At 34.7% G+C, this 18634-nt stretch overlaps 1 protein-coding gene across 2 annotated transcripts in view; it reads right to left on the bottom strand.

The window, feature by feature from the left end:
- Positions 1–8865: 8865 nt before the first annotated feature.
- LOC145242071 (uncharacterized) overlaps positions 8866–18634 on the bottom strand; it is a 106746-nt gene continuing 96977 nt past the window's right edge. For both annotated transcript variants that reach the window (XM_080104978.1, XM_080104979.1), the window contains one exon: positions 8866–16696. In XM_080104978.1, coding sequence (XP_079961104.1) covers positions 14063–16417 — 2355 coding nt within the window. In that variant the 5' untranslated portion in view covers positions 16418–16696 and the 3' untranslated portion in view covers positions 8866–14062. The remainder of the gene's footprint in view (positions 16697–18634) is intronic.

Consider the following 18634-nt stretch of genomic DNA (forward strand, 5'->3'; position numbering starts at 1 on the left):
CAGTATGCAGATGGCGGACATCTTTTTTTGAGCGTTTCACTAAACTGTCGCCAGATGGCGCTTCTCAGTCAAAGAACAGGAGACGATAACTCGTACTTTTTTTTTTTAAATGTTTCATTTAAATTATTAATTTGTTGTTGACCCTTCAGTGTTGGTTGGTCGTTTTTGTTTTACGGCATATCAACCTTTTTCGGGTTATTTAATGCCGAATCTAGTTATTTTGAGGAATGATTTTAATGGAGTATATATTTTTTTAAACGGATTCTATTTAACCAATAGTTGGGAACCTAACAGGTACTACCACTCCGGGTCAGAGTGGACGTGGGAGCAATGGCAATTAAAGGGTGGCTCCACACTTCCCAAGGCCCGCAAGGTGGGGCCTCACCATCGGATATAGTTTTAGGTCATATCCAGGACCCCTTCAGTGTTGCTTGCTTTATTTACTTGTTCAAAAAATATATATTTTATAAAAATCCAATATTGTTTTTATTACAAAATTGTTTCATTAACATTACATTTTCTTACGCCAACTTTTAAATAAATGTTTTACGATTATATATTGATACATTTTTATACAATAAATGTTTTGGTTTTCAACTGTTCGGAAAAAAAATTCTTGTTTACCACTTATTTGCCGTGTTATTTGACTAAGAAGACAATGCCCGTCGTCCGCACACTGCAGAAGTGCCCCTTTTAAATAAAAAAAAAATATTTTAATAGTTGATTCACACAATGTATGACAGTTTTCTAAAATGAACGTTTCCATCACCAACGAAAGTAAAATGATGTCAAGCAACCATATTGTTTACCATTAAGTGCAACATAGTACCGCAATGTCTTATCCTAATTTCTACGAATCGCATCCAAACTTCGGGTTGTTTTGCTTTTTCACTACACGCTTTAATTTGAATTAGCATTTTCATTGAGATGTTCACAGGAGAGAACTTAAATGCCTACTAGATATTGTGTCCGAGTGTCTAAGGTCTCTCTGCACAGAGATTTGTCAGGAAAACTGGGGATACTTTTTTCTACAAATAAACCCCGACTAAATATTCAAAGTCACACAGTATTCGCGGCCAAAATAAGATCTCCTCGTTATGGTTGACCCACACTGTTTAATATGAGGAACAGTGAACCTTCCCGAATTGATGTTACCTCAAGAAACAACACGAACCCGGATACTCCACCAAAGGGAATGCTTATCCTGTAATCCAGTAAGATCAAGGAACCACAAGAAAGTATATTATAACATATTTAAATAATCAACCATTTTATCAAAATTATTATTATTATTATTATTATTATTATTATTATTATTATTATTATTATTATAGAAATCAAGTATTTGCCCAAGGAATTGGGAGTCCCTTGATTTTTGCGAACGTTGAAATAAAATGAAAAATACAAAAACAAAACAAAAAAACCCAGATCAAACGGACGCATAATATTTGCATCTTGCTTGTAACTAAATGTAAACTTTAGTTATATGTCAGTAAAAATCTACTATCACGGCCCACTTTCGCGTGTGTGTTGTCCTTAATGTTTTTTGTTGACTGCAAAAAAAAAAAAAAAAAAAGATACACACATCCTCTATTTTGATCCATTTGTGTTTTCTTGTTGGTGTGAAAATTGTGTACAGGCGACCGATACATATTGTTTTATTTTGTTTCTGTTTAATATTGGTAAATGGACCATTTCGAGTTAGAATCTATTTAGTATTACGCTTAAAATGTGAACACCTGCTGAAATACCGCCCCCCCCAAAAAAAAACAAACAAATTAATAAAGTCTTCATACAAAAGAAAATAACGATTTGAACTCGAAATGGTTCTTGGAAATATTTTCAGCAGCGTCAGAGTAAAGTGAGGAGCCCCCCCCCTTTGCTAGTCGACTTGTCTATCATCATCATCTATTTTTGGCACATGGTGGGGTATTGTAGCAGTTGGCCCAGGGAGAGGGCAGAGCACTGACTGAGTGTTTGAGAATGGAATTGTCTTCAGGCGCCCGTTTTTTAAAATTAGATTCAGAATGACATCCGATGAAAAAGGTTGTGTGCGTTTTCCTGTTCTTCACCTGTAATTATACAGGCGCTAAAAGGTTTCGACCGGACGGGCCTGAAGAAAAGAAAGTTCCCGACAATTAATTTGAAACTTTCCTATTGGAAGAAAGAAAAGAACTCCATATTTAAGAAAACGAAAGGTTTACTGACAAAGACGAGAAAGTCTCAGAAAAGTCGAGATCGAAGCGGTTTAAAACGAAAAGAATTCCCTTTTCTCAGATTTTTTTTTCACTTAATATTTTTGGACAAGAAAACACCAGAAAACAAAACATTTGAAAATTTTGTATCTAATAAAGAAAATTAAGTCTAAAGCGACTTATTCAATTATCATTATTTGTGGGAGCTGCACTGCATCTAGTTTTTTTTTTTTGATTGACAAAACTACTTACCTGCCAAATTCTCTTGTAAGGGGGTTCTTATACTAACAACTATTTGTCTCATAAATGTTTCATGTTATATATATATATATATATATATATATATATATATATATATATATATATATTCCCAACTCCGCATATGTATATATTGTCATTTGGGATTTTAAGTAGGTCATACCTAAATTTTGCTTTGGTGATAGCAACTAGTTAAGTTAAAATATGTTAAGTCCAGCGTCCCCCCCTCACTCCCCAGTGTCGCGTTTCATGTGTTTTATATACGTGAATAAATATTAAAACTGTTATTAAAAAAAAAAAGAAGATATTTGAAGACAGTCTTATGAAAGACAATTTTTTATTAAATTTTTATTGCATGTCCTTTAGTTTTTCAGTCTTTTCTTAAAAGACCAATATTACTTTTTAACTTCTTCTGTGGTAAATAAAGCAAGATTAGTTCCCGTTTTTCTCCATCGTGTTTTTATCGTTTGGGTCGAGAAATCTTTCCAACAGTTGTCTTTTATGTAGAAACCCTCTTTTTACGTATTAACTAGCAACCCGCCCGGCATATATATTACATTTTAATTCATACAGAAACTGAGACATTGTGCATTCGAATATTGTTTTTTCTAAGCAGTTCACTTCTTGTAAGTAAAAAATAAAAATTAAAAAAAAATACTTGAGCTGAGATCAATACCACCAGCTCGACACAATCTTTAAAAAGTGTTTCCAACCCTACTTATTCTTAGCATAAGTAATCTGTCATGTGAACGATTCACGCATGCGCATTCGTGAAACAATTGACAAACAGATACAAATCCGATGTCCCCCACGTACCAATTTTTTTTAATTTTGAGCCCTTTAGCAGTCCCCTTTTTCCGGATGAAAACCGAGTAAAAAGTTTTCACGTCTGAATACCATATATACCAAGTCTGTAGATAAAAAATTCATTGAGTGTATAGGTTGAGAAGTGTCCTCACACACACACACACACACATTCTCACTTTTATGTATATTCATTTTGTTTCTTTGTCTTTTAATTGATACTTCAGTTAAGTTAGTTAAACGTGCCTTTGAAAACAAAAGCAAGAGCTATTTTTTGCACTAATAAAATTGGACTCGATTACTTATTTAATTATTATTTGATCATTTTCAGCACTCCTTGTTTTACTTTTTGTCTCATTTAATGTGCACTAGACGAATTTTGGTAATGACTCCTGAAATTCATTTACTAATATTCAACAAAAACAAGATGCTACTAAATTGCGGTTTTACCTTGGGGGGGGGGGACTAAAAAAAGGGTGCTTATGCATCTATATTACCGTGATATAATTAAAATACTATTTTCGAGTTAAATTCAATTCTTACGCTATCTTTGTTTATTAAATTGTTAAGTGGAACTACAGAATAGTTACAAATCACCATCCCCATGTTAAGAATGGCTTTCTAAATAACGTTATTATTTCAGCGCGGTAACATGGATGCATAAGTGCCCAAAGAAAAAAAGTTCGTTATTAATCCTAATATTAACCAGAATTCAAAAACAAAATTATCTTGAAAAACCAAATATGCAGAAGAGCCCCCCCCCCCCGGGAATTTTTTTTTTTTTTTTTTTTTAAATTTCGGTGTACAATTATTCGTATCGGTTTGAAACTGTCTAAATTAAATTTAAAGCGTTGTTTATAACCGTTTGGTACAAAAGAAACAATCTACAATTACGAATTTGGAATACCGACTACTAGATGAAATAATTCGGTACTTATGCAGAGAAGTGTTAAAATAACGTTGTTTCGAAACTCATTCCTCACATGAGAGGGAAGAACTGTTTTTTTTTTAAAACTATTCTGTGCTTTCGACTAACAATTTAATAAAACGACACCATCAAACTTGTATTCAACTTGAAAATACTATTTAAAAAAATAGCACGATACTTTCTCTGCATAAGTACCAATAATTCAATTTTACTCTGTTCGTCTGCGTTTTTAGATTTCAGGGAAGGCGGCGACCATTTCTCGATCTGACTCTGGATTCTCCATCGATTCTAGGGCCTGACTACATAAGTATTTAAATTCTATAGATGTTCGAATTAAGTTTTGAAATCATAATAAGTCAATTCGAAAGTAATAATTTCTGGTCAGAAATATCTTTTAACTAAGGAACGAAATGAACCATAAAATAAACAGCCTTCCCCACAGATGACAAATAAAAAAAAGATCCTGAAACGAGATGAATATAGACATTTCGGTTTGTTTTACAATCAACAGAGATTCGTAAAAATGGTCAAAAATCAAGTATACTACAAATAAATGTTACCAAAGGCAAGATAAGTTACTACTCTACCTAACTGGTAAGTTTTTCGTGTTTTTACTTAATATAAAATGTTTATTCAGCTCGAAAAACAAGCTATGTCAAAGTGTTCGCGATCACAAGAAAAAATGGCCATGTAATAAATACATTACGGCCATTTTTCTTGTGGTCGCGTACCCTTTGAACTTGCTTGTTTCTCGAGCCGCGTAAACATTTTACATTTTAGTAAAAAGAACACTGAAAACATACCCAGTTCAGTAAAAGAGTAACTTATCTCGTCTTTGGTAACATTTATTTTATTTGTTTTGTTTTTTTTGACAACTTGGTACTAATGATCCGTGCTATTTTTTTAAATCGTATTTTCAAGTTTAATTAAAGTTTTATGATATGTTTTTTTATTCAATTGTATGGTTAGGTACAAAACACCCTCCCCATGGCTTTTTAGATAATAACGTTGTTATTTCAGCACGGATCAATAAGTGCATGAGTATCGACAACTTTTTCAAATCTCTGTGGATTGTAAAACAAACCTGACGTTTAGAAAAAGCTTACCGAAATGAATCCATATCGGTCAAATTCTTTTCCGGGTAGATTTACCAGTGGATTCCATCATTATAAACTTACCTCTTTCGTTTGCTGAAACGTTTAACGTAAAATTGATCCTTTTTGCTCGAAATTTCGAAAAGTCACTTGAAAGCCGGGATTATTTTGATCAAACACAAGTTGAAAATTTGGGACATGATCTCGTCTAGCGCTTTTATTAATTAAAAATTTAATCTGTCGACTTCCGATTTCTCAATTTAGTTGTTTTTAACATTAAAATATAACCAGTGTGATTATGGCCGGAAAATATGCAATTTGCGAACAGTACTTAGAGGCCAAATAAACAGTTATCATATAATTGACGAAGAAATCGATGAAAGTCATTATTTTCCCAAATTACTTTTCATTTCTTTATTTTTATTATGTTTTTTATTTATTATTTTTTATAAGAAATTCACGTGTAAGTTTCCGATGTCACAAACTTATTAAAGATTATTTTATATTGTTTTACATTGTTCGTATCGCAACCATTTTTTGCAATACTTCTCCATGGTCACACCGAGATTGAATATGGATACAACAAAAATTATATACTTACTTGTGAGGGAAAATAAATAATAAGAATTACGGAAATTCATTTAGTAATTTTGTTTTCATAAAAAATAAATTCAACTTCTAGCCGTACGCGGAATATCGCCACTATTATCAGCGCTTTATGAAAGTCAATAAGAGTTAATTTAACATTTTGGGAGGAAAATCGGCATTTTAGCTAACCGGAAGTATTTTTTGTTGGCAATTTCTAACAATTGCGCTCCCGAAATCAAGATGGCATAAATGGATTACATTTTTAACTGACATACGATATATTTAGATAAGTTAAAGTCGACTAAAGTCTCTCCCCAAGTTCCAACATTTTTTTAAAACCTAGTCTTGGATGTCATGTTTTTTTTTGTCCTCCTCATTGTCAAATAAATTTAAGAAACTCTTGAAGCAGTCACCAGTAAACATGAGTAATTCTTAATAGAAGATAACTCGTTATATGACTTTGCAAAAAAATGACAAAAAAAAAAAAATGAATAAAATTAAGTATCATGGCTGTTGTCTGCGATACGACTACTTTACAGGCTCGTTGAAGATATTTGAAGAGATGTGCTCAGTGATTTTTTTACACGGTAGTCACTACTTATCAAGGCACAGAAGCCACTCAGGGATAAGGGTTGGTTGTTGAAGGAATGGTATTAACCTTCCTCTCTATGCAGGAAAGCGAAGGTGGAAAAACTATCACACCAGTGGCAGTGTACTCTGACCCTGCAAAAATGCATTCTCCGAAAGGAATGCCTCAGGCGATTGGCAATAAACTGACCCTTTCTCAAAGAGAAATGGTAAAGTCTAAGAGAGTGGACCTCCTAGGATTTATCAGAAAAATACCTACCGTAGCGGCTCACCCTATTGGACTGGCATGAAATGTAACAAGAATTTTGGCACTTAAAACGTTCCGCATTTTACGTTTAGAAAACATTTTTTAATTCATTCGGGACAAGCAGATACAATTCAATAATTTCTTCAATTTTTTCAAAGAATTTTTCAAAAAATGTGTATTTCCAAGAAATACTGTTATATTTTCAAATGATAATTATTTGGATTCATCGCTAAAGTTAAAAAGGAATTCACACACATTACAATAATGACCGTTCAAAACTATAAAATTTCAATGATTATTTTTATTCATTTCATAAAAAAAATGCCTGTTATAATTTATTTCGAAATTCTAATTATTTTATAATAAATAAAAAATATTTTCATTCAAAAAATGTTCAGATAATAATTGTTTTATTCTGTTATCGTGTTAATTTAGTAATGGTTTCGCTTTTACCAATAAGTTACGCCATATTTTAACAACTATTTGAATTGTCTCCCCTTGTTCTGTGTTGAATTCTTCAAAAATAAAAAATAAAAAATGTATCCTCCAAACCTAAAATGCACAAATGCCAAAAATTCTACAAACTTTTAACTTTTACAAATTTTGGCAATTTTTTCCCTGCAAAATGCTTTGTAAAAACAAATTCCTCCTTTTGTCCCTCTAAACTAATGGAAAATAATTTTCTACTGTGTATATGTCGTTCGAAATAACCCAATTCTTTCCTTTCGTTTGGTAGCCATTTTTTTTTTTTTTTAAATTATGTTTTGATCAATTCGGTGATCGTTTTTTTAGAACGAAAGATAGTGGCGCAATATTAGGATTAGATAAACATAATTTTAAAACTGGAATTGTAAGTGAATTTAATCTTGCTGAATATTTAAATTTAAGTGAATTTGATAGAATATGAATAGCGTAAGTTTATTTTCGTAAGTAACCAAACTACAAAAATGCAAATGGTTTCGTACGAAGAAAAAAAATGGATGATTTTTTTTTTGTGTGCGTGTGTGTGTGGGGGGGGGGGCGCACAAATGACCGCTATAGTTTACATTTTTTTGTTTTCAAATAATTTTATTCAGTTGAAGCCCAGAATTCACCTTATTAAAAAAAAAAAAAAAAAATATGATGTATGAATCCATCACGGAACGAAAATGTCATATCCTTCAAATCACATAAATTGATTAAGTAGTTTTTTTATTTTTATGTATAGAAAATATTTTTTGAGCGATTTTTAGCGTTTTTGATGGTAGAGGGTAGCGATTACAAGGTTGATCTTGATGTTAGTAATTCGAATTGAGTTGTTTCCGTTTATTTACTAAATATGGTATATCAAGACAAAATTCTCGTTTCTCATAAAATTTGATTTTGTTAGTTAAAGATTTTTCTTCATTTTCGTTTTTTTTTTATTAGTTTAACTCTGGACTTGCACCTTTTAATCTGGCAAAGGCATTTAAAATTAAATCTAGAAAAAATAGTTTTAAAATCGTTTTTTTTTTTTTAGAAATATTCACGTATTAAAATGAACGTTAAACAATATCTGAAGATTCCATTTTACATGCAAATATTAGACGATAACATGAAGTTATTTATAAAAAGAGGAATTTTGCAAGTAAAAAATTCGATTAGTCTCAAGTACAGCAGTCTGTGTTCACACACACAAACAAAAAAAAGAATTATCGATACCTTTTTGATCACGTCACTCAGAATTTAAGATATAAATCGATTATCATATTTTACAGCTCTCGATGGTAGCCCATTTCAAACAGTTCGTTTATCTAATTCGAATATTACGCCACCGACGGACATATTTACTAACTTCTCATGTAAGTATGATGCGACACAAGGCCATGAAGGTGGGAGGAAAAGCTAGCACATTTGTGGAAGAAGCCAGGCTGGCCTCTAAAAATAGCAATCGGTAGCCCTGTCGACATTCCCTGATAGGAGCGCCTTGGGCAATTGACAACAAACCAACCCCTTACCAAAGATGGAGTGCAAGACTTGGGAGAGAGAATCTCTAAGGACTACCTAAGACATAACTCAGTCCGACAGATAAAAGGCCATCAAAATGATCAGACTTCAGATAGATTGTCGACGACGTCTTCTCGGTTAGCATTCACAAAGAAGAATCATTGAATACCATATGCCGTCAGAATCATTTTTTTCCACTCCAAGAAGCAGAATTTGCCCTAAAGAAGAAGAAGAAGAAAGGATCACCCGTTATTTTGTATGTTTTCGTGTGACCATAATTTTCACTGCAGTGGAATTACCTTTTTTTTTAGAACGCGAAATAGTATTGATATAATTGAAAGAAAATGATAACATTATTTATTAAGAAAAGTCCACGTATTTTGTGATTAGAAAAAATAATACGTACACTAAAGAGATATTTGTTCAATTGTAGTATAAGAACCAGTGGAATACTTTCACTTATTTCACTGAGGTTTTACTCAAATATTGAATAAAATTGATGGTTGGTTTAAATTGTATTTATTGTCCTGAAATAATATTGTATTCTGCTTTTTAATTTATACAAACTACAACTTTTATATCGATTGCGGCCATGTTTTTTCATGTATTATTTAATTATCTATGAATATGAGTTAATCTTTTCTTCTTTGATTTTTGATTTTATTAATTTTTTTCCTTGATCATGAAAACAATGTTTAGAGTTTAGTTTTTGTCCCCCCCCCCTTCCCCCCCCAATGAGTTTTTTTTTTTTTCAAAAGTGAGTTTTTATCCAAAAATTAGTATTTGTCCAAAAAATTAGTTTTTCTCCAAAGAAACATAAAAAACAAAGTAAAAATATTTTTGTCACAAAAAAAAAAAATGAACAAAAAATTGTTGTATCGTGTCTATAACTCGATACTCCTAATAACAGAACTGGAAGTTAACGATTCGACTGCTTCTTCACATGTGGCAGAGATTGATATACTTCCGTTTCTCTGTATGCATCTTCCTTTAATATTAACCAATCAGATGACATTAAGACAGCACTAATAGCAGCAGATGCAATCCATAAAGTTTCCCTCTTTGTAAAGGTGGTAGCCATGTGGTTGTGTCAGAACTAATCTATCTGGACTCTGGTTCCTGGCAGGTTTGGCATCAAACTGTATTAGGATCGCAATTAAACCATCAGGTATTGCCATTTTTTGGTTGTCCCAACCTCTACGTGTGTCAAGCAAAGGTGTATCAAACACAGAGCCAAAAATCAATGGAGTGAAAGTGACAATGCTTCTTCTGTGTTTGCGTGTTCTGACCCGAACCTTCCCTGACTTTGGATGCAATCACTGAGATTTGCTGTTCTTAGTGTCGGAGTAAAAACCTGCAACATTCCTAGGTGAATAAATGTCTGCGATCAACAAGGAGGACTTCATGCAGACCAGATTATCATGAAGCATGATCTTTGTGAGCTCTATGCGGAAGTCCAACTTGCAACATAAATAAACAATGGAATATATTTATGACGATCTTGAGTTTAACATTGTTTTATGTTGGGCATCGTGTTGTCTTACATATATTTCTATTCTATAAAATTAGGTATCTAACAGAGTGCTGATGCAAATATAGCAGCAGCAACAACAGCCAACATATGCAAATGACTGAGCCGTGTGCGAGGTGACGTCACAGCAAGGAAGAAAAAAAGAAAAAAGATTATACAAAAAGAAAAACATGGCCCAAGAAGGACAGAAGTAGATATGTAACACACATGGCCCAAAAGTGACAGGGAAAGATGTGTCCTAAACATGGCCGGACAAAAGACAGAGCACCACATGGTCAATACGGCATAATCTTGTTAAGCACATTAGAGGCACGAGTAGATTTTGAATAAAGACAAAGCGTTATTCTGAAAGTACCTGTAAATAAATGTTTGTTGTTTCAACTGAAAAAAAGGAGTTAAATTTTTTCCTTTTTGTTTTCTTGCGACTGCCTGCATACAACGTGTGGGTCCCGAGTGTTTACATGTAACGACAACGTTACATATACATTTCTATGTATAGGATTCACTCCTAAACTGATCATTATGAATTTTGAAATACAGCTGTTCACTACCTAAAATAGCAATGTTGCTTCTACGCTATTACTTTGCGTGTTCTGTGTCAAATCTTCCTCGACTTTCCATGTAATTGTTGAGCCTTGCTGTTTTCGGTGTTAAAGCAAGAAACCAGAAATTCTACAGGTGAACAATTAACCGTGACTAACAAGGGGAACTTCATGCAGACCAAACAATTCTGAGGCTACACTTGGATACTGACCTTGTTTATGTCGGGGTGTGATGTCTGCTCTGATGCAGCACTCAAGTTAATTTGTTCTTAGTCAATGGAGGGGGAAAACCCTTCTATACTAAGGCAATTTTATTTTGGGCAACCCTTTTTAGGCAGCTGGTTTTCTCCCACATTAAAAACGACCTTGTGTCACATTTTGCTTTCTTGGCATGATTTTCATAAGCTCTGTGCAGAACTCCAGCTTAATCAAACAAATGAACACGAAGCAGCAGCTGGCGACCTGTATAAAAAGGGTGCATTTTTTGCCGCTAACAAGCACTTAGGCAAGATTACAATTCATTGCGATGGTGATAACGTCTAGCAGCAATAGGAGTATCTGTACAGCTGGCCCTTCTCTATCACCATCCATATCAATAATTCCCTTACATAAGAAAAAACAAGACTAAACACGATTAAAACATTGATTTCAAGTAAGATTCTTGAACCTTTAAAAAAGTAAATAAAAATTATATTTCAGGACAATAAATAGAATTTAAGACCAGCAATCCATTTTATCCAAAATGTGGGTGAAAATCAAGCAGAATACTCGAGATATTTCAACAATCTCCATAGTACAATTGAACCAGGAATTTCGTTAAAAAAAAAAAAGAAACAGAAACAAAAGTTATTTCCATTAATAGAACATTACGTTAATTAAAATATGTTAAAATATTCCCAGTACTCATGGGAATATAGGCAAAATGGGTACTGAAACAAAACTGTTTTTTTTTCTTCATTTGTTTTTATAACGCAATATTTTCGATTTGTTTTTTGGAAAACTTAAAACAAACGAATCATAATTCTCATCCGAAATATTTGGATTTACATTTTTTTTGTGTAATATTTTGGTTAATAAACGTTTTTATTTTTTATTTTTTCCCAATGAGTCTCTTTGGTTCCAGCCTCATTTTTACATCAGGATCAATTTATTTCAATTAGAGTTTGTTGAATAAAAAATTTTATATGAAAGTGACATTTTCGGAATTTTTGATACAAGATAATTTGGATTATTTGGATTATTCATACAACTGTTCATATATTCGATGTTATTCTTACAACGTTTCAGCAGATCTAACCTCCGACCTTTTTCAGGTGCATCTTGTTAAACTTGTGAATCTTTCTGTCAAACTCTGGAATCTGCCGTTTCTGAATTTTTGAGATGAGGATTGGTTATTCGTATTATTTGGATTCATCGGACTACTGTACTCATCTTGAGTGTGGTTTTCACAACGTTTTGGTTGATGTAATCTCCGACCTTCTTCAGGTGTATCTTGAGTCCAAATTCCCAAGTTCGACAGAAACATTCCCAAGTTTGACAAGATACACCTGAAGAAGGTCGGAGGTTATATCGACTGAAACGTTGTGAAAATCACACTGAAGATGAGAACAGTAGTCTGATGAATCCAAATAATACGAATCTGGAATCTGTATTTAATTTTGAACCGAACCTTTTATCCAATCCATGTGTGTAGTTGATAGTTGCTTTGTCAGCCATGACTGGGTAGAAGTCTTATTTTGTAATTACATTTTTAGTATCGCCCACGTTGAGGATTGAACTTTTAACCTTTTCTGGATGCTGAAGGTTCAATCATGGCTAACAGAATAAGAGCAAGTTACCGATGTGGTTTAAAATAAAGAGTTCTGTTTGCAATTCGATACATGTTTCTGAGTTTAACAGAAAGATTTCTGAGTATGACAAGATGCACTTGAAGAAGGTCAAAGGTTACATTAACCGAAACGTTTTGAGAATAGCATTTAAAATGAGAAGAGTAATTCGAATAATTCAAATAATCCCAAAAAGTGTTTCATTACGTTTTGTGAATTAAATTTAATGTTCAGAAATACTCAAAGAAAGGAATTAAAATTTTTTTCTGTTCAGATTGCAGAACAAACGATTCCATTCTTACATGAGAGAATTATTAATATTATTTATTCATATTTGGATTCTTCAAACAATTGTTCTCACATTTTCGTGACGTTTCGGTCGATTTAACCTCTGGCCTTCATCAGGTGTATTTTATTTAACTCAGGAATCTTTTTCTGTTAAACTGTGGAACCTGCATGAAATTTTGAACAGAACCTTTTAAAAACAAAAAATGGGTTTAAGGCTCATAAAATTCATATTAGAATTGTCCGCAGGATAAAGCACTTGGTATAATTCAGTTGTAAGTTCTGAAGATTGAAGATTCAATTCTCAATGCGGGTGACACTTAAAATACAATTGCGAATTACTTAAGACTTTCACCCAGCTGTAGCTGACAGAACAAGAGCATGCTACCCCCATGGATTAAATAAAAGGTTCCATTCGAAATTATATGCAAAAATGTAATGTTGTCTGGGAACAAACACGTAATCTCAGTCGCAAAGGAGACTAAGAATAGAAAAGATCTTCAACTTGCTTTTTTAGTTGCATGACATTTATTTCCTTATTGTTATCGCTGTAACGTCACCCACTTCTTGAATGTGACGCGCATCTCTTATGTGATCTTGAATGTTCTCCACATCTCTAACATGATCGTCTTCTTTTCTCCTTTTTATAGTCTTTTTTTCTTTACTAGTGATGTGATTTCACATGCATTTTCGTCCATGCTATGCCACAGATTTCTAAGTTCGACAAGATACACCTGATGAAGGTTGGAGGTTAAAGTGACTAAAACGTGAAAATAACACTTAAGATGAGAACAGTAGTCCAAAGAATCTAAACAATCAATGCTCATCTCAAAAATTCAGAAATATAGTATTATTATTGATACATATTATGTTGACGTTATTGCAACAAATGCGAGCAACGATTTTAGTACAATTACAGATGGCCCTATATGCAAATAATCGCCAATTTATCACCCTCTCTCCCACCAGTATTATTATGACGTTGTGCTTACTTAATTGTTACAGACTATCGTTCTACTGCTGTGTAGAACTGATTATAAAATCAAGTATATTGATTAGTAAATAATAGAGCTCCTGACTTCATCAAAATAAACGCTTATTGATCCAACTTTGAGTTGACCTTATGTTAAGTTTTTTTTTCTTGTCCTTTTTCATTTTAAATAAAAAATCTTATTAAATAAGAGTCTCATTTTGTCTCTTACGTATACCCTTTAGGAGTATATAGTTTGCCACATAATGGTACTCAGTGGGGTGTATTCCTTACCGTTCTTACACGAGTCAATTGTGGGAGCGCCAGAAATATTAGTCGAAGAAGCTGAACAGGTATTTACATTCATCTCAGTCCCGAAACTTGGCATGACACTACCGATAGGTCCAGTGATACTACCAGCACTGCTGCCGCCGCCACCGCCGCCGCTACCACTGCTGCTAACTAATCCGGGTAATGCTCCTGTATTCCCACTGTTTCCGCCTCCGCTGTTTGGCTTCCTGAGCTGCTTGTGCGTTCTTCGATGCCGTTGGAGCTTTCCAGTCTGGGAGAAGGCTTTGCCGCACACTTCACAGCGAAAGGGTTTCTCCCCCGTGTGGGTCCTTCGGTGGATCTGTAGCGTATCCCGGCGAGCAAACCTCTGGATACACAGGTCACACGGGTACGGCTTTTGACCCGTGTGGGTCCGTTGGTGTAGCTGGAGGCGGTCCCGCTGGGCAAACCGGCGCATGCAGACCCCACACTCGTAGGGTTTCTCACCAGAGTGGACCCTGTGGTGTATCTGCAGTTTATCCTTGCGCGAGAACTGGCGCGGGCACAGGGTGCAGCAGAAAGGTCGCTCGCCAGAGTGCGTCCGTTGGTGCATCTGCAGCTTGTCCCGGCGGGCAAATTTCTTCGGGCAAACATCGCATTCAAATGGTTTTTCTCCAGTGTGAGTCCTGGTGTGGATTTGCAGGTGATCTTTGCGGGCAAATTGCTTTGGGCACAGCTGGCAATGGAAAGGCTTCAGGCCGGAGTGTGTCAGCTTGTGGGTCTGCAATGTGTTCCTCTGGGCAAAACGCTTTGAGCAGAGGTCGCATTCATAGGGTTTCTCACCAGTGTGTGTCCTGCGATGCATCCGTAGTTTGTCCCGCTGGGCGAACTGCTTGCAGCAAAAGTCGCACGGAAACGGACGTTCGCCCGTGTGTGATCGGCGGTGGATCTGCAGCTTGTCATTGCGTGCAAATTTTTTCGGGCAGAACTCGCAGCTAAACGGTTTCTCACCAGAGTGCGTCCGCTCATGGATTTTCAGGTTGTCGCGACGGGCGAATTGCTTCAAGCACGTCTCACATTTATACGGTTTCTCTCCAGTATGTGATCGCTTATGTATCTGTAACGTGTGTCGTTGCGCAAACTGCTTAGGGCATTCGGTGCAATGAAACGGCTTAACGCACCTCTTTTCGTTACCAACGTTACAATTACTACCACCAGCACCACCACCACTACCAGTAATTAGCATGTTACTATTAGCATTAATAATATTAATACTAATATTATTAGAAATAGTATTATTGCTATTGGCACACTCATTAGTATTATTATTACATGTAATGCTGCTGTTATTGCAACAAATAGGAGCAACAATGTTAGTACAATTACAGTTAGCACTGCAGCAATTATCATTGTTGCTATTATTATTACTATTATTAGCACTACTATTATTAGTATTGCTATTATTATTACTATTACTACTAATACTAGTGTTATTGTTATTACTATTGTCATTCATGTTAGTATTACTGCTATTATTATTAGTAGTAGCAACACTAGCATTGTTATTATTACTGATACTATTGGTATTGGTGTCATGAGGAATACAATTTGTGTTGCAGATATTGTTGATGTTGCTGAGTGGTTGATGATTGTGGCCGTTGCTGTGATGGTAGTAATGGTGGTGGTGATGATGGTGATGATAGAAGTTTGGTGTCAGAAGATTCTTGTTGGCGTTGCTCAAAAGTAAGAGGGGTTTTGCCTGGTGTTGGGCACAAATATCAGTGCTTGCGTTTGTGCTAGAACTAACTAAAGCGTTCGTTTGTGGCGCCGCAATGAGTATTGGCTTCTCATTGGGACTCATCTGGTTAGCACTCAAGTGTGTCTGAACCTGTACAATTTGTTGCTGTGGGGGTTGCAGTTGCTGCGGTTGTGGGGTACTTGACCCTTGACTTTGTCCCTGTTGTTGTTGTTGCTGTTGCTGTTGTTGTTGTTGTTGTTGTTGCTGCTGCTGTTCGTGCATGGGTGATGGTGATTCGGCCGGAACAGCTGGACTTGCCGCCACAGCTTGAATGTAACAGTTCTGTGGGGTGTACTGCTTCGCGGCAGCATAGAGGTTTCCACAGGGCACCAGCATGGTACGGTCATTGCTAGTTGCTGCCTGTAAATAGCAACTTGGTCCATACATGTCCACATGGAATGATTTGTCCCCTATATGTGGTGCAATCCGAGCATGGGGTGGTGGTGGCCCCGGGATCGTGTAACTATGTGAAAACTGCTGACCACCAACATTGCAGTGAATTTGTTTTTCCCCTCCGTAGTTTTCCATATTGCATAAAAGCAGAATTTAAAAAAAAATTAATGTTTTTTGACTGTTGGCTATTTGTGATACATCATCCCCATGGCTTGGCTAGGGTTGAATTATTGGTTGACTGGTGAATTGCAAGAACTCCAATGTTAAAACTAAACTTCCACTGATCCCAAAAATTTGTAACTTTAAAAAGAAATTTGTATTTTTAATTCTTTGTCTTTAAAATCCAAAATAGTCTCCATTGATAAGACCAATTCGTAGTTGAGAGTACTCCATATATGTATATGAGTTTAGTTTCTGAAAAATAAAGAAAATATATTTCAGTCCAAAGAAAACATTTTTCACACAGTCATTTTATATAATAAAGGAATGATTTTAGCACATACTTATATATGTACGAGGTCAATCTGAAAAAAAAAAATAATGGAACAGAATGCATTGTTTGTCTTTTAGTGCAATGGATAAAAGTACTAAGTTATAATCACTTCTAAGTGGCAGTCTTCTGGAGATTGAAAATTCAATTCAAAGTACAGGAATTCACTGGGAACTATGCAAACATCTGTATTTTAAAGGCATAGAAAAACAGAACAAAGTCAAATTAAATTTTTAAAAATTAAAAGTGTAAAATTCTCTTTAACATGAAAGTACAAACTGAGTAATTTGCCCTAACAAGAAGACCAGATATGAAAATAGTTAACAAGGAAAAACCTGCTAAAGTATAGATTTCGCCATCCCAGCATATCACAGTGTGAATATCAAAAAGTTAGAAAAACAAAGTAAATACATGAGGTTTAAAGGAATATGAAATTTAAAGAAAATTTCAGTGATTGTAGGAGTAGTAGGAACAATCCTGAAAAAAAAAAAAAAAATAGAGCAAAACACGAGGTGAAATTGAAATAAAAAGGGAGAGATTGAAACCATACAATGAAAAGCCGAAATTTTAGGTAAAATTCTTAAGTGCAGAAACCAATCCATCTAACCAAGGAAGATTAACTTGCTGCAGACTATTCGGGAAAAGAACAAAATGTATAGATAGAACATCACACAAGTCCAAGGGAAATGACACTGCCAAAAACTCTTATAAACTGACCCTCCCCAAAACACACATGCGCGCGCATTTGGCAATACCATCCTTGGTTAAAAATCTACCAACATCATCGTGAAGGATCAATAAAGATGGAAAAACTGAAAGAGACCAACATCCAGAACTCCATTTTTAGGATACAGAGATCACTAGAATTTGAGGAAAGTTTATTTCCATTCAGAGTTCAAAGGAAGTCAGCAATCATTAGCAACGAGAAATCATTGGTAAACGGCTGTTGCGATAATACCAAAAATGATTTGCACTGGTTATCAAAAGAGGTTGAAAGTGCTGAAAATCTTGGGAAATTTGATGTTGAAATATTTTCAATATAATGTGAGGTATGATTAAAGAAAATTGAAAGATTCTATTTATAGACACTGGTGATAGGAACTGAGCAATCAAATGGAGTCACACTCTGGTAGCAACCAAGCAAAACCCAGAATCGCTCAATAAAACATACTGAATATTTTAGAGTTCTGACACATAATTTTTTGTGGCCACATGAGACGGAATCTTGGTCTTCATCTGAAAACTTTTACAGTTCAAGATTTATACAAATTAGCTATGCACTAAAAACCTTATTTTTCACTTCAAGACTTATACAGATTAGCTACCCATCAGAAATTTTTCTAAAATTAAACATGGTTTTCAATTCCAAACTTGTCAATCAAACTCCAGAAAAGACTACTTGTTATTGTTAGTGAGCAATCATCGCTAATGACTTACTTGAAAACTTCTAGTGAGTAAATGTAACAGAAAGTGGACGTGTGTATGGCAGCAACAGCAGCAGCTGTATGCAAATGACCGAGCTGTATGCAAGGTGATGTCACAACAAGGGAGAAAAGAAGAAAAATATTATTAAAAAAAAAAAACGTGGCCCAAGAAGGACATAAAATAGACTTGTTACACATGTGGCCCAAGAGCGACAGAGAAAGATGTTTCCTAAACATGGCTGGACAAAGACAGAATACCACATATTCGACATGACAGAGTCTTGTTAAGCACATTGGAGTATGAGAAGACTTTTGAACAAATAACTAGGTGTTATTCTGGAAGTACCTGTAAATAAATGTCTTGTTTCAACTGAAAAAAAGTTAGTTGAATTCTTTCCTTGTATATGTTTCCTTGCAACTGTCTGCATACAACATATG

Source organism: Euprymna scolopes, chromosome 21 (genome assembly GCF_053919585.1).
Source record: "Euprymna scolopes isolate OS-2025 chromosome 21, ASM5391958v1, whole genome shotgun sequence".
NCBI lineage: Eukaryota > Metazoa > Mollusca > Cephalopoda > Sepiida > Sepiolidae > Euprymna > Euprymna scolopes.